Source organism: Peromyscus maniculatus, chromosome 7 (genome assembly GCF_049852395.1).
Source record: "Peromyscus maniculatus bairdii isolate BWxNUB_F1_BW_parent chromosome 7, HU_Pman_BW_mat_3.1, whole genome shotgun sequence".
Lineage (NCBI taxonomy): Eukaryota > Metazoa > Chordata > Mammalia > Rodentia > Cricetidae > Peromyscus > Peromyscus maniculatus.
Window position 1 is genome coordinate 80,440,838 of NC_134858.1, and position 15,252 is coordinate 80,456,089.

Below are 15,252 nucleotides of genomic sequence, written 5' to 3' on the forward strand. Positions count from 1 at the left end.
TCACACAGCATTACCTCTCTTCCACCTTGCACCTCCTGTTTCCTCTCCGTATTGGCTGGTGACTCTGCCTTCTTCTTCTTCCCAGAGTCCTCTTGGTCCCTGGAAATCCCACTTAATTTCCTGCATAGCTATTGACCATTCAGTTTTTTTTTTTTTTTTAATTACACCAATCACAGCAATACACCTTCACACAGTGTACAAATATCCCACAACAAAAAATGTCTTGTCAGTTTAATGTTCTTTACTTACCTGGGATGAACAAAGAGATATTTTTTAATAGAGTGTTCTGAATGTTAATTTCTTTCTTCTGAACCTACTTTGGGGCTTACTGAATGCCATTTCCTTGCTGATTATAGAGTGTAGCCAGGTGGAAGTACTCTGGAAAGGACTTAGGTTTAGGCATTCTCTGGCAAGCTTGTGGGTTGAGCTAATCGCCAGTGATGTGGGAACTTGATAGCCTTAATTAAAGAAATCAGGATAATGGACTATACCCTCTCCTGGGTCCTGGTCTTAAGTCTACAAATCATATACAAAAAGTGAATTCATATGATGGAAAAAATCCTTGTATCTATGAGGCAACCACTTTCCTGTATAAGTCCAAAGCTGGAGCCAGACTTCTTGTTTGATAATTCTAAAAGCACAAAGCAAAGTGGCTTCATGTCCCCTCAGCATGAGTAGAGTCTTGGGCTCAGCATAGTACGAATTCTAACTGCATTGACTAGACTTCTCCCAGGTGAAAAGCATTTGAATGCTCTGAACTCTGCCCCACTCTGTGGGCCGCCACGCCCCCCCCCCCCCCCATTAAGTCTACTAGCTGAATGGGACCTGTGACCAGGTCAAAACAAGGAAGAGTATGAGAATGCACTGTTGTGGACTATGTAGGTTAGCTGTTTAATTTTTTTCTTGAGGTTTTGGTCTTTCATTTCCCATCAGCAGTCCTGAAATGAAGCATCTACCAAAAGTTGGGTCAGATACTTAGAACAAAGTTAATGCTAATCTTGGTCCACATTCCTCAGAAGGTCTCTGCTTAATGGAAGAGGGATCTCCATCGATAAGCATTCCTTTGGGCTCATCCCCTCATGATTGTAAAGACCATATACTTGTGGATAATTCCAGGTCTGTAGACAATTTAGACAACTTTTTTGAGGTCCAGATTTACATATTCAATTAACTATTTGACAACTCCCCTTGAATGTTCACATAGACATCTCAAAATCAAAATGCAGAGTAAAATTGGCCAGTTCTGATTTATTACAAGTCCAAATCCACAGAATGTACCTTACGTACACTCTGGACTTGGAGTCATGGATTGTAACAAAGTATTGACTGTGCTTGGGGATTTTGATGATGGTAATGCCAACAGAGATGGCAGGCAGCCTGTGAGAGAAGAGGGCAAAGGATACACAGGAGTTCTATATTTTCAGCTAATTTTTCTTGTGGACCTAAAACTGCTCTTTAAAAAGGAAGGCTACTTTTTTTTTTTTTTTTTTTTGGTTTTTCGAGACAGGGTTTCTCTGTGTAGCTTTGCGCCTCTCCTGGAACTCACTTGGTAGCCCAGGCTGGCCTCGAACTCACAAAGATCCGCCTGCCTCTGCCTCCCGAGTGCTGGGATTAAAGGCGTGCGCCACCACCGCCCGGCTAGGAAGGCTACTTTTTAAAATATACTATTATTTTAGAAACTAATACTGTGTTAATGCAAGGCAAAACTGAGTATCTATATTTGGAAGTATCTGAGGGAAGCATTCAGAATTCTGGTTTGGAAATAGTTGCATATATGGTGTGATTCTTACAAGGCTTTGGGTTTGATCCTCAAGATGGGGGGAGGGGCGGGGAACAAGAGAAGGAAAGACAGGCTCACACACTGAAGCCACATCTACAATCATTACCAAAAAGTACTCAATAATGGCATGCAACTATAACTATACTTGCTTACACCACAGACTCCAGGACAAGACTCTGGACACCAAAACCCATATGTACTATGAAAAGTCAAAGGCAGAACTGAAAAAAAACAAAAAAACAAAAAAACACATGCAGACTGAATGCTCTAGATGGTATCAGGGCCATAGACAATTAGAAAAACCATCTACAGTCTTTTTTGGTGGTGGTGGGTTTTTTTTTCCTTTTTCTTTTTTCTTTTTGGCAACACCATTTCTTTTGTATCCCTGGCTGTCCTAGAACTAACCCTGTAGACTAGGCTGGCCTTGAATTCACAGAGATCCGCTTGCCTTTGCCTTCTGAGTGCTGGGATTAATGGCGTGCGCCACCGCCGCCGCCGCCGCCACCACCACCATTTGGGACTATTTACAATCTTAAACCCTTTGGAAATTTAATTGTTATAGTTTATTTATTTTGATCTATTCTTAATCCAGTTCTTCTAAGAATTTTGCTACCATGCCAAAACCACATTTGAAGAAAAAACAATCGTGCAACTTGGGGACTGTGGTGACTCTCATGCTGATAAGCTTTATTTACATTAGGTCTTCAGAATAAGACATCCTCTTATTTACAGAGATCTTCAACATTCCAGTGTCCCCCCACTGCTCCAAGCGTGAAATGTTACTGGACAGATTAGATTTACAGAAAAGCATAAAACAAAGCACAACTCTATAATTTAATATATACAGTGCCATTAGTGGTTAACTTTACAGTTTTCTTTTGAGGATAATGTACTGACGTTTTTTTTCACTGATGAAACTCAGGCAAGGTTGTTTCTTAAGGTAGTTTCCACGGAGATTCCATACAGCAGACGACAGAGTTAGTGTTTTGGTTTGTGAGTAACTGTGTATCACTTTCTTTCTCCCTTTTTGTCAAAAGTCTTAGATGAGGAAGAATCTTGACTTTCACAATTATAGCGCTCATATAGAGTCTAAAATAAAAACACAAATCTGTTTTTCAACATTTTAGCTCAATGTATTATTAGATTAGTAGAAATTATGATGCATATAAAGAATATAAAAAGAATATAAAGAAATGTAGTTCAACCTTTCCATGAGAGAATTATAGTATAGCACAATCAGCATACACACAGACCTGTAAGACCCCTGCGAGCCCCTTACTTTTCCTTAAATAACTTACTCATAAATCCCTGCACATCAACTATTCATTAGGAAACAGTAATCTCAGAAGCTAGTTACACTGATGAACGAAGACATTAAAATTACTATGTAAATAAGTCTAATTGGGTTCCCTTGTCCCTTAGTGTACCTTTGAAGGGCTGGTTAAGAGCATTCCTACCTGACAAGGAGCTCCAGTCCCTTACAAAATGTGCATACTATTTGTAGTATGTACACACATCTTTCTGAGTATTTCAATTCATAGCTAGAGTAACTAATACAATGTAAATATAAGTGTTTTAATGTATTTTTATAGAATAACATATTTTTATAAAATATGTCCAGTACACATAAATTATTTTTCAGAATGTTTTTTATTTGCAGTTGACTCTAGATATGGAACCATGGATACAAGGAAAAACTGAATTATTAAAAGTTATGTATTCAGAAAAAAACAAGACTGAAGGCTAAGTCAACATCTGACTTATGAAGGTGATATATATTTGCCATGAAGTAACATAAAATCTCAGTGATGGGTGATTAATTAATTCACCTTAATTTTATTTAAAAGGACATTTTGAATAATACTGGTGCGAACTTAAAATATGGAGACATGAAATAAAAAGCAATGTATATAAAGTCCTTTTGAGTCCAGCGGTGGTGGCACACGCCTTTAACCCCGGCACTCAGGAGGCAGAGCCAGGCAGATCTCTGTGAGTTTGAGGCCAGCCTGGTCTACAGAGCGAGATCCAGGACAGGCACCGAAACTACACAGAGAAACCCTGTCTCGAAAAACCAAAACAAACAAACAAATAAATAAATGCCTTTTGTTCAACTTAAACAGGCATCAAAGCTACACAGAGAAACCCTGTCTCGAAAAACCTAAACAAACAAACAAATAAATAAATGCCTTTTAAACACCCCAAGGCTACTGATTTAGCCATCAGCATCTAGTAAGAAGTCCGAGATTCCACGAATATACGTAATATAGAGAATATATAACAAATTCACTCTAAAATGGCAACTGCACATCAGCAATATAGGCTGACTTGACCCTGATCCAGAGAACAGGGTTGTCAGTTCAAGTTTCCATAATTTTATGCGATTATGATTCACATATCTAATTTGTAATTGCTTCGTAACTAATCTAGTTGATGAGCAATCATAGATACTAGAAATTATGAAGTATTGACGACAGTGAGATCCAAACATCACCATGGATCTGAGTGTGGTGTCCCACAGTTTTACTCCCAGTACTCCAGAGACAGGCAGGTGTGAGTTCAAGGCTAGCCTTGTCTATACCCTAAGGTCCAGGCTAGGGAGGCTGCATAGTGAAACACTGTCTCAAAACAAAACAAACAAAAAAAATCAAACCTCATCACCACCTTGGAGAGAGAAAGACCCAGGAAGCTGGCAAGCATGAGATGTCCTTCAGGGAATGTGCCAATTGCTACAGAAGCTATGGCACATGATAAATACTGTTATTTTCCTAAGGCTGCCTTAAAAATTGACTAGAAGAAATGATTTCTAGAGCTGTGCTAAGAATGTTCAGACAGTCTAAAAGATAAATTCCTCTTTATTCCAGCTGGAACCCTAAGAACAATCACAACACAAATCAGAAAGATCTATACTTGTAAAAAAAAAAAAAAAAAAAAAAAACCACTCGGTAAGTACCAAATTGCAGATATGTATTTTACCACATATGTGAACAGTTAACTTCCCTTTTGGCTATAAGTTTCTTTAAGTGTCTAACTCATTGTACAGCCGAAATTAATGTAGATTGCACTTACTTTGGCAGCTTTCAAAATGGAGTTAGGAGAATTCAGACCAACAAGTTGACCCAGAACATATTTCATTTCATCAGTGGTTTCTCTAGCCATTTGGGTGCCTGTAAAGGAATATAATCAACAAAATGCTGGTACTAATAAGAACAGCATAAATTCATTAGAAAGTACGCATTCTGCATGCCTGTCATTCTAGCCCTCAGGAGACTGAGGTAGGAATATTGCTCTAAGTTTGAGGCTGGACCTGCTCCCCCCAAATCAAAACAAACAAACAAACAAACAAAAAACCCACATTCTGGAGGCTGGGGAAAGGGATCATGAATTCAAGGCCAGTCTAGGCTATAATAAGATTCTGTCCCTAAAATAACAACAACAAAATATACATTATACTTAATAAATTGTACACTAATGGCCATTATTTTTTATCATGATCCCCTATGTAGGATATGTGAAATTAAATAACAAAGTTAAAAAAGGCAATGTTATTAACTATTAGGCAAAACACCAACTTCCTTGAAGAAGGCGGAGTATAGGGGAGTGGCCAATTTAGAGTCTGGTTTTCTGCAGCTAACACACCATTCATACTGGTAATCTAGTAAACAGTAACCTTTAAGGGAGCAGTACCTGGATGGGGTTGAATCTGAACATACGGATGTGCGAGCAGCTCAGGGATGGATATTCTCTGTTTAGGGTCCCTTACTAAACAGCACTAAAAAAAATGAAAAATAAAAGGAGTAAGTTTTCATACATGATGCTGACATGTAGCTTTCCAGATGACACCATACTAGAGAAACTGCACTAAACATCATCCTACTCAGACAAAGGTAAGAGGTTTTCTGAGTCACCTTTTAGAAATTCCCAAGTGTTCACTAATGTAAACCACCTTTCCCAGTAAGCGCGCTTTAAAAACAACTCCCGTCAGGAACTCCTTTCACTACAGCAACTAGATTCAAGTCAGCTTGAGAATTCCAATCACCTCAACTATTTCTCTTCAACAGACTTGGAATTATGAGACATTATCTTTCTATAACCACATTCTATTAATGTTACCTTTAGCACATCTTGAAGATCTTTTTCTGGAATATCAGGAAATTCAATTTCATGACTAGGGTCAATTATGGCATGTAGTTTAGAGATCTGATTAATGATATGCTGAAATGGTGTTTTCCCATAAGTCATATAGTACAAAATGCACCCCAAAGACCAAACATCACTTCTGGGGCTTATCTAAGTAGGAGAAGAAGAAAAGTCGCTTTATTTTAATATAAAAGGCAACATAATATTATATATCTATAATACTGATTATATAATAACACTTAAAACCGCAATGAATATCAAAGTATAAGATTATGCTTACACAACAAAACATCTTTTCTTAGTTTTCATTACATTTGGTCATTTTGTAGAGAAGAACTAACTTAAACTTTGAAAAATTCAAAACTATTTTAAAGGAAATAAAAAATTTCTTGGCATCTTGTGAAAAAACACTAAAAAATAACATACCCATAAACTTGAATTTACTTGTTTGTCCCAGAATGATTAGGTTGTAATACATTTGCATCTGAACTCACAACATATTTATGTTCTTCAAAGGTCATTTAAATTGTACAACCCTAATCTCTAGAGTATTAAACCACTGAAGCAGGCTGGACAGAGTCAGGGCAGACCACTCACCTGGCACGCACAAAACTCTAAGTCTAATCCCCAACAGCAAAAATAAAATAAGGTGAACTGTTATGGGTATTAAATAAATTGAACATAGTCAATCATGGAGAAGAGTTTCTTTTCCTTTGCAGGTTTGTTTATTTATTTTACTTTATGTGTATGTGTGGACCTGAGTTCTGGGAACAGAGCCCAGGTCCTCTGCAGAGCAGCAAGTGCTCTGAACTGTGGAGCCACCTCTGCAGCCCAGGAGGTTTCTGAATAAGCACTAACGAGGACCATTCCTTCTCCCCAGCCCAATGCTATCAAATGTTCATGGTGTTCAGTCACATCAGGAATAATCATGGCAGCAGGAAAACGGAGAATGAAAAACAAACACAGACATATACTTTCCACAAAGAATACATATAAACCAAATGATAGAGAAAGTTGGTGAAGGCTGGGGGGTGGGGAGGAAGAAACAGACATTCAAAACCAGTTTTTTTTTTTTTTGTTTTTTTTAAAGAAGTAAAAGTAAAGTAGAAACTACAATTTAATATTAGGAAACAAGAGCAAAACACCACACACAGAAGAGAAAGCTATTTTTTAAACCATGATAAACAGTATTACCAACCAAGAAAAAGGATAAACTTAAAAAATGAAAATTATGTGTGTGCGTGCGCCATGTGTGTATGGTTGTCCACAGAAGCCAGAAGAGGGCATTGGATCCCCTGGAGCTGGAGTTACATGCAGTTGTAAGCTGCCCAACATGGATGCTGGGAACTGAACTTGGGTCCTTTGCAAGAGCAGAACTTGCTCTTGACCACTGAGCCTTCTCTCTAGCCCCAAGGATGAATTTTTAAGATGTTACTGTATATTGAAAACTAAGCCAGGTGTGGTGGCATACATCTGTAATCCCAGCATTTAGAAGGCTAATGTAAGTGATTTGAGAACTCAAGGCTACTCTGGACAATACAAGGAGACTATGTCTCAAAAACTGAGAATGGGGAGGAGAAGGGAGGGTGAGGAGGGGGATTTACCACTGCATATTAAATCACTGAGAATTATAACCTCTAGGTATAATTCAAAACCTTAAAGTAAAAGACAATTTTAACTGAAATTACAAACCTTAGAAATTAATAGGCATTTAAAATACTATAATAAAACATGTAAATAATAGTCAAATTAAAACTCAGTAAATTTCTATCTTTTTAAAAGAAAGGTCATGTTACATAACCCACACTGTTGTTAAACTCATGATCTTCTAGCTGTGGCTTTCCAGTGGTGGATTACAGGCTTGCACCACCACACCCAGCTAAATTTGTAGTGTTAATCCAAGTACAGACACTAAATTTAAATCAATTATGATTTAAATTAAGAAGATAGGAGAGCCGGGTGGTGGCGGCACGCGCCCAGCACTTGGGAGGCAGAGTTAGGCAGATCTCTGTCAGTTGGAGGCCAGCCTGGTCTACAAAGCGAGTTCCAGGAAAGGCACAAAACTACACAGAGAAACCCTGTCTGGAAAAACGAAACAAAAAAAACAAAACAACAACAACAACAACAACAAAAAAGACAGGAGAAAATAACCAGGGCACACAGGGAGAGACAGTTCAAGAGGCAAACACAAAGTCCCTAGGTTAAGGACCCTGAACTACTAGCGCCCCCCCAAAAGTGAAAAGATTTAGCTGGGTACTGTCGGTGGTAACTCAAGTAATGTAATACCCATCCCATAAGATCCTATCACTCAGCCGGGCGGTGGTGGCGCACGCCTTTAATCCCAGCACTCGGGAGGCAGAGGCAGGCGGATCTTTGTGAGTTCGAGGCCAGCCTGGGCTACCAAGTGAGTTCCAGGAAAGGCGCAAAGCTACACAGAGAAACCCTGTCTCGAAAAACAAAAAAAAAAAAAAGATCCTATCACTCCAGGAAGCCAATGGAGACTTGGCCTCAAGTTCAAGGCCAGTCAAAGTTTCAAAGTTAGACCCTACATTCAAGCAAAAAAATCAAATCAAAGCAAAACAAACAAACGAACAACAAAAAACAAGAGTACACAAAAGCACAAATAATCAAACAACTAACAAAGACAAAAACACAAACCGGAAAGCCAAGTGAAATAGAGGTTGTGAATAAAATTAGTATCAGTTTTGTTTTTGTTTTTTTCAAGACAGGGTTTATCCATGTAGTTTTGGAGCCTGTCTTGGATCTCACTCTGTAGACCAGGCTGGCCCCGAACTCACAGAGATCCACCTTCCTGCGCCACCACCACCGGGCTAATAATCAGTTTTTTAAATTCAACAAAACCATGGGAAGTCTAAAGAAAACTTAATCAAAAGGCAGCAAATATAAATCAGAGAAGAAACCAGAAGGCAAACCATTATGAAAACAGCTTTATGTATGAAGACAACACTCAGCAAGGTTTTATGCAGCCTGGGCTGGGAAGACGGCTCAGTGGGAAGGCACTTGCCACACAAGTGTGAGGACCTGAGCTGAGATCCCAGAAGGCAAGGCAACCCTGGGGGTCAGCTAGCTTGCTGTATACATCGGCACACAACAACAAAAAGACTATGTCCAAGCTAGGTGGTAAGAATGGACAACCAAAGTTGCCCTGTGCCATCTATATATGCGCTATGGCACAAATGTGCCCACACTCAGAACATAAATGTACACACACACACACACACACACCCCATACTCACATGGACATATCAACAGACTTTATGCAAGTTCTTTGAATAACTACTAAAAAAACCATAGTTTTCTAGGGAAGAAGCAAATGTATGTAGCAGTGAGTCCGATGCTGAACTGAAAATTTTCTTTCTCAGTTACTCTTTGTTTTCCTTGAAAATAAACATCATTCACAAGTCCATCTCACAAAAGGGAAACCAGGTAAGTTGTCACTGCTGAAGTAGCAGCAGGGTTATGGACATGAAGGTTGCTGGGACCCAAGTATGTGTACTTACAAACAGTGACACTATGAAAGAAAGATTAGCCTGGTAGTTTGAACAGAGAATGAGACTCCGATAAGGGACTTTCAAGGAGGCTTTTGGCACTCACCAACACTGAAATAAAGAAAGTTGCCACCTGTAGGCTAGGAAATTTTATATATCCTTTTTAATTTGGAACCATAGATTCACAAGTAAATAAATGATTACTAAAATCCCCAGTACTACAAAAACAACAAATGTAAAATATTAGAAAGGAAACAAACAAAAAGACTCCAAAGGATATCAAGGATTAATTATTTCTGGTGTCTAAATCAGAGGTATTTGTTAAAATTGCCTTTAACGTAAAACTTCAGGCCGGGCGGTGGTGGCGCACGCCTTTAATCCCAGCATTCAGGAGGCAGAGGCAGGTGGAGCTCTGTGAGTTAGAGACCAGCCTGGTCTACAGAGCGAGTTCCAGGACAGCCAGGGATATACAGAGAAACCCTGTCTCAAAACAAACAAACAAACAACCTCCCCCCAAAAAACAAAACCAAAACAACAAAAAACCCCAAAACTTCAAACTTCACAGAGCTCTCTCTCCCTAGGTCTACTTCACATGAGCACACTGTGAGGAGCCACCATACAAAAGAACAGCATGGAAGGACAATCTCAAGTCACTAAAGAATGGTGAAACTGGTGCTGGAGATGGCTCAGTGGTCAGGAGCACAGGCAGCTCCTCCAGAGGACCTGGGATCCATCCCAACATCCATACCACAGCTCACAACCTTCGAACTCCAGCCTCAGGGGATGCAACGGCCTCCTCTGGCCTCCAAGAACACTGCATACATGCGGTGAACAGACATATATGTAAGCAAAACAACCCTCCACACATAAAATAACAAAATAAAATAAATTAAAAGAATGGTGAAAGTGAGTCCCCCAAAAATTTACAAAAGGTGCAGTCACTGGTACCAGGTGAGTGAGCTATTTCCAGTACCTTGGTCTTGACTTTCCCATTCTCTCTTGAAGAAGACATGTCTCTGATTGCTTCTGGAGGCATGTAATTAACTGTGCCAACCTATTTGTCAAATCACAGAAAACAGAGAAATCAATGAAAACATCTTTCTAGATTTATCAATACATAAATGTCAGATTGATTCTTGGAAACTTGGATAACTAGTGATTTAAGTGACAGACTTGAAAAATTCAAATAACTGCCAACAGTATAAAAATATATGTAAAATATATATGTGTGTGTGTGTGTGTGTGTGTGTGTGTAAGATCAAATCACAACATCCAACAAAATGAGTCGGACTAAGAATGAACTGGCTCATTTCCGAAAGCTGTGCTTCGTCTATAACGTGTTGGGGAACTGGTATAGTCTGCCCTTACAACTGTCTAGGCTAATTCTGAACTCAGAGGGATTTAACTACCATTCACTTCCATGTTCAAATACATCCAACATTTGTCCCCCTTCAATAAACAAACCAATAAATCAATATAAATTAAATAAAAAGAACCAGCTAACTTTATCCTCCCAATATTCTTTGGCCCCATGTGTAGACTGAAATGAGCTGTAAAGCTACATCATGTAAGAGTTTCTACAGTCAGAAATGGTACAGCATACATAATCCTTTAGTTCAGTTCTCAAACTGGGGGTCTCGACCCTGTTGGAAGGTTGAATGGTCCTTTCCCAGGGGTCACGACACATATCTACATTTTAATTCATAACAGCAAATATAAAGTTATGGTTGGAGGTCACCGCAACATGAGGAACTGTATTAAAAAGTCGCAGCATTAGGAAGTTTAAAAACACTGCTTTAGTTCTAAGAACAAAGAATGCCTGAATGGTAGGATCTTGCCGTGGATAACTTCAAGCTATCTACAAATCAGTGTTCAACTGTACTTTTTTTTTTTTTTTTGGTTTTTCGAGACAGGGTTTCTCTGTGTAGCTTTGCGCCTTTCCTGGAACTCGCTTTGGAGACCAGGCTGGCCTCGAACTCACAGAGATCCGCCTGCCTCTGCCTCCCGAGTGCTGGGATTAAAGGCGTGCGCCACCACCGCCCGGCTCAACTGTACTTTTGATACAAAAAGTAATGACTGACTGCCAAGTAGAATTATGTTAAGTGCATGCTGTCCGCTGATTCCTCCTAACGAAGTCTGATTTTGCTTCAAGAGTTGACAGACCTACACCAGCAATCTGCATTCAGGTACACAGCAGGTGAGCTCCTTTATTTATGAAAGCTTCATTACATTTGCTAATGCAGATCTTACGACAAGAACACATTGGGGCTCCAAAGATGAGCTTGCTGCACAAGTCTGACAACTGACGTTGGTTCCCAGAACAACGCTGGAAAGAGAACCGCTTCACCAAAGCTATCCTGACCTCCACATGCACAGCAGCAAGCTTTACTTGAACACACACACACACACACTCCACAAATAACAAAATAATTCTTTTTTTAACGTAGCTGAGGGGAATGTTTCAGTATTTCCAATAAGGCTCTCTTAAAAATCTCCCCCCATTCAAGCGCTAAGAAAAGAAACAGGACAATTCCTCTTTGCTCTGCCTCAGCTATGAGAAAATCATTCAAAATTCCTTGATATGTTTGTCTGATTTTGAACTGCTTTTCTAAATAATGGTTTTGATGCTTTCGTAATATTTTCTATTCCTTTAAAAAGACTTCAAATTTTTTGAAGAACATGGACAGTAAAAAAATATAATAATGGCAAAATACTTAACAGACTAAAAAGAAACTAAACCTTAGTAACCAGCCACCACTAAAAGCTCTACCTGAAGCCAGGAGTTGGGTTCACACTTGTAATCCCACACCTGGGAGGTATAGGCAGCAAGATCAGGGATTGAAGGCTGGCCACTGATACAGGGCAAGGCCAAGGCCATTCAAGGTTATGTGAAACCCGGGTTCAAAACACTAACACACAATCAAAAACCGCAAAAAGGTGTCCTACCTGAGAATCTTTAACAATGCTTGTCGTATCTGGCTGCATTTGGTTTGCAATCCCAAAATCAATTAGCTTTAGCATTCCATCAACTATTAGAAAGTTAGCAGGCTTCAGATCACTATGAACAATGCCTTCAAAATAAAATCCATTACGTTAGACAAAGTAAAACATTATATGAACAGATTTCACAATCACATCAAGTTGATTCTTTTAACTAGTCAGCATATTAACATTCATTTACTACACATTCTATACCTTCTTAGCAAATGGGTGTGCCAAGAGCCACTCTAAATCTGTCACTTGTAATGAACACTTGAGACCTGTCAGCAATGCTGAGTAAATAGTAAGTACCATTATCTTCATTTTTAAGGATGAGGACACTAACATAATTTGAATTTAAGTGACTTGTTCAAGGTTACAGGGCCTAGCCCTAAAGTAAGGAGGAGTTGAAGCTTCTAGCTTCTAGTTTCTAGCTTCTTGGCTGTCTGTGTGTGATGGAACACCACTGCACACTGCCAGGAGAACATGACCAATCACTGTCAGGCAGTAAGATCACCACACCACTCAAGAATCCTAATAACTCACTAATTATTTTTAGGTTGTAAAAAGAGAAGCAGAGGAAACACATTAAATTGAACACGTTTGTTTTAAAGACAGGGTAAAGGGCAGAGAGAAGCTCTGAAAAGAACTAAGAACGAACACACACACACACACACACACACACACACACACACACACACACACACACACACACAAAACCAGGGGCTAACAGTAAAACACAAAAGCAAGAACAAAAACCCAACTCTGACACAAGGAAATAGAGAATTCTCTGGAGACTGAAGTGCTGACCATCACCCTCCTACTTTTAGGATGTCCAGATTCTCAGTCTAGGATGGACTACAATCCAAGGACTTGAAGGTAAGAACCACCAGTTAATATTGAGAAAGATAAAGTTACATTGTACATGTGCGGATTTAAGTTTGTATTCTGTGTCTATACGTAACCAGTCTTAAGAAATGGGTTTGTTAGCTGGGCGGTGGTGGCGCACGCCTTTAATCCCAACACTTGAGAGGCAGAGGCAGGTGAATCTCTATGAGCTCGAGGCCAGCCTGGTCTACAAAGTGAGATCCAGGACAGGCTCCAAAACTACACAGAGAAACCCTGTCTTGAAAAAACAAAAAAGAAAAGAAAAAAGAAATGGTTTGTTTCTTCATTTCTAAATGAACTTTCAATTAATTATTAAAGGTTGGTACTGATAAGAGTATTTTTCTAAGATGAAACAATTAACAACTATTTTAACTTTACATATATGAAGAAATTTTAAAATAACCATGCTGATGGATTGTGTGTACTGCCTCCAACATGTTTTTCCAGTAGCTCTTGCGTTCCCATGGATTGACAGATTTTTTCTTTTTAAGCCAACTATTCAGGTCAATGTTTCCACATTCCATTACCATGTAGATGTACCGCTCTGTGATTTCACTGCAATTAAAAATGAACAGAACAAAACAATAATTGCCTACATTAAATCAATAAGGATTTAGTTTGCCTAAGAATTACGGCAAAAAACAAAGTTTTCTTTTTAAAATGAAAATGGCTCCATACTAATCATAGAGTCGGATGATCTTATCGCTGTGTTGCTGTAGTTTGTTCAAATAAGCGATCTCATTCCGGTAGCTGTCAATAGTTTGGTTATCTGCGTCTTCTAGGTTCACATATTTGATAGCATATATCTGCTTCTTTTCATTCAATACCTGAAATACCTGCAAGGAAAGCAAACCGTTCAGGACGCACTCTCCCTCTGTAAACCATCACAGTGCTTCTCAGCTTTAGACTAACAATTGTAGCCTGAGAATATTCTGAAAGAAATACCGACAGGAACAACTGAAAGCTTTCTGGGCCTGTTTGGAATGTAGAAGTAAACTACAGTGGCAAAGAGGGAGTAAGTGCCCATTTCCAGCCCCCGTGACAATGGACACTCAAATAACAACTGTAAAAACACCTAGTTTTCCACATCAACATCTAAGACAATCAACTTAAATCTGCTGCTATATTCACAAGACTCTTGGGATGCCTCAGCCAGGGAAATTACACTGAGGCAAAGACATTCAGAAATGATAAAGATGACTAAGGCTATGATAGACAATTCATTTTTTTGACAGTGTTTTTTTTTTCCTTTCCTTTTACATTGTGCCTAATATCAACAAGTTCATTTCTTTGATAGAGGATATTTTTAAAAATACAGTAATTGTAAGTCATCATTATATTCATCTGTGGAAAGTAGAGTAAGTCACATTTCAGTTAGGTTGGCAGGAGCAGTATGTTCTTATGAGTCAATTTATAAAAACGCCAGTAGGACAAACAACACTCGGAAAGAGGCAAGTGTGTGAGTACCGCTTCTAGCCATGCACCGCTGCAGTGGTGCCTCGAGACTTCAGGAATTTAAATCCAAGGCACAGTGCCTACAGCCCTGACTGTGACAGGGAAAAGTGTGTCGTTTAACTGTGACCCCCCCACAGACACCAGGATGAATGAGCCTGAATGTGTGGGAGGCTCAAGGGCGGAAACTGCACACAGAAGGCGGCCCATCAGGTCCAGAGCAGAGCTCACTCTTCTGCACACTCCAAGGGGCTTCGCTGTGCCATTTCCCATGTCTTCTTCCCCTTTACTTCTCCCCCGTCCCCCTCCTGCTGGTCTACTTCCCAAAAGGCATCCCCTCTTTCCTATATCACTCCTATCCAACTACTTTCTTACCTCCAACTCAAAATCTGATAAAGGGAACATGAAAAGGAAAATATTTCTTGGAAGACTTGCTACATGTAGTAATATACACTATTTATTTTGGTTTTTGCTTATAGTTTTGATGTTGGAGATTAAACCCAGGGC

The 15,252-nt window shown here is 39.3% G+C and overlaps 1 protein-coding gene across 11 annotated transcripts in view; it reads right to left on the minus strand.

The window, feature by feature from the left end:
* Window positions 1-2,438: 2,438 nt before the first annotated feature.
* The window catches only part of Ttk (TTK protein kinase), a 47,532-nt gene continuing 34,718 nt past the window's right edge, over window positions 2,439-15,252 (minus strand). For all 11 annotated transcript variants that reach the window (XM_016003862.3, XM_076576751.1, XM_042281364.2 and 8 more), the window contains exons 15-22: window positions 13,972-14,129; window positions 13,697-13,848; window positions 12,373-12,497; window positions 10,400-10,480; window positions 5,891-6,067; window positions 5,465-5,549; window positions 4,847-4,944; window positions 2,439-2,869 (exon numbers count right to left, since the gene is read on the minus strand). In XM_016003862.3, coding sequence (XP_015859348.2) covers window positions 2,789-2,869; window positions 4,847-4,944; window positions 5,465-5,549; window positions 5,891-6,067; window positions 10,400-10,480; window positions 12,373-12,497; window positions 13,697-13,848; window positions 13,972-14,129 — 957 coding nt within the window. In that variant the 3' untranslated portion in view covers window positions 2,439-2,788. The remainder of the gene's footprint in view (window positions 2,870-4,846; window positions 4,945-5,464; window positions 5,550-5,890; window positions 6,068-10,399; window positions 10,481-12,372; window positions 12,498-13,696; window positions 13,849-13,971; window positions 14,130-15,252) is intronic.